The sequence below is a fragment of the Aptenodytes forsteri genome, unplaced genomic scaffold (assembly GCF_000699145.1).
Source record: "Aptenodytes forsteri isolate BGI_AS27 unplaced genomic scaffold, ASM69914v1 Scaffold129, whole genome shotgun sequence".
Lineage (NCBI taxonomy): Eukaryota > Metazoa > Chordata > Aves > Sphenisciformes > Spheniscidae > Aptenodytes > Aptenodytes forsteri.
Window position 1 is genome coordinate 565,909 of NW_008795033.1, and position 1,348 is coordinate 567,256.

Genomic DNA, 1,348 nt, shown 5'->3' on the forward strand with positions numbered 1-1,348 from the left:
GGGAGAGCCCTGAGATCCCTCACTCTCCCAACAGCCAGGTGCTGCGACGGGCACAGCCGCGCCAGCAGCGAGCGCCGCTTGCAGAGCACCCCCTGCCCCCCTCCCTCTCCCCGGAGCGGTGATGGGTCTGTCCCTGGAGCATGTCCATCGGGCCAGCTAGCTCTCCGTGCAGCAGTTCCCTGGAAGGGAGAAGGATGGAGGACCATCACACGGGGAGCCTGGGGGGCATCGATTCCTCCCCAGCCCTCGCCCCGGCACACACAGGCTCCCTGGTCACCGCGGGGGGCACGGCGGGGCTCCGGTGCGGCTCTCACCCAGGATGTTGCGCTTGCAGAGAGGACAGGTCTGCTGCAGGAGGAGCCAGGGGTCCACGCAGTCCCGGTGAAACTCGTGGGAGCAGGGCAGCACCCGCAGCCACTGCGGGGAGGGAAGCAGACAGCAGACATGAGCGGAACCGGGCGGGGGTACCGTGACCCCACGGTGGTGGCTGGGCCGCAGCCCTGCCTCCCTCACGCTGCCCGAAGGAGGGGGACAACCCTCCGCCACGCAGCTCCCTGGCAGGGACACCCCGGCCCTGGCAAGCGAGGGGAGGCTCAGCCCCGGGCAGCAAGGGGATGGCACGAGCACGGGTGGTCCCGAGCGGTGAGCAGGATGGGCTCCAGGCCTCCCAGTGCAGCACCGGTCCCCCCAGTCCCTACCTGGCTCCTGTGGAACTGGTCCAAGCAGACGGCGCAGCTATCGATCTCGCAGGCCCGGCTATGGAGTGGTTTGCCGGGATGGTACCGCCGGGTTTTCAGTGCCGACAGCCGCCGCCGAATGTGCTGCTTCAGGTCCAGCTGCTAAGGCAGAGCAGAGGGTCAGACCCCGGCCGCCGGTCTCCCTGGCGAGGAGCAGAGTGGAGATGTTCCCACCTCGGCATCCTGCTCCGACGGGTCTTGCCGCGACTGCCGCTGGGCCTGCACGATCACCCCGGTGCAGAGGAGCAGGGCGATCAGCAGGATGGTGTTCCACAGCTGCTGGAGATACTTCTGCAGGAACAGCGTGGGCTGGGCAGTCAGGGACATGGGCAGGGGGCGAACCGGAGATCCCCACTCTGCTCCCAGCCCCGCCATCGCCGCTGCCCCCGCGCCAGGAACCCCGGCTACGTGAGGAGCCCTCGCCAGCGCCGGCGCACGTACCTGGACCTGCGAGCTGTTCTCCCCCGTGCAGATGACCCCCTGCCACTCCCCGTAGAGGCCCCCTCGGGAGAGGCCGCAGGTCGACCACAGGGTGAGGGTCACTCCCTGCAAGGCAGGAGACGGCATTGCCGATGGCCGCCGCGACGGCTCGCGGGGGCGCCCAAGGGCGG

General features: G+C 69.7%; 1 protein-coding gene across 1 annotated transcript in view; it reads right to left on the bottom strand.

Annotated features, from left to right (window-relative positions):
- Window positions 1-82: 82 nt before the first annotated feature.
- Window positions 83-1,348, bottom strand: part of RNF215 (ring finger protein 215) — a 2,846-nt gene continuing 1,580 nt past the window's right edge. Inside the window, exons 5-9 of the mRNA XM_009276360.1 lie at window positions 1,179-1,283; window positions 912-1,028; window positions 699-836; window positions 315-417; window positions 83-179 (exon numbers count right to left, since the gene is read on the bottom strand). Of these exons, the coding sequence (XP_009274635.1) occupies window positions 157-179; window positions 315-417; window positions 699-836; window positions 912-1,028; window positions 1,179-1,283 (486 nt within the window). The 3' untranslated portion in view covers window positions 83-156. The remainder of the gene's footprint in view (window positions 180-314; window positions 418-698; window positions 837-911; window positions 1,029-1,178; window positions 1,284-1,348) is intronic.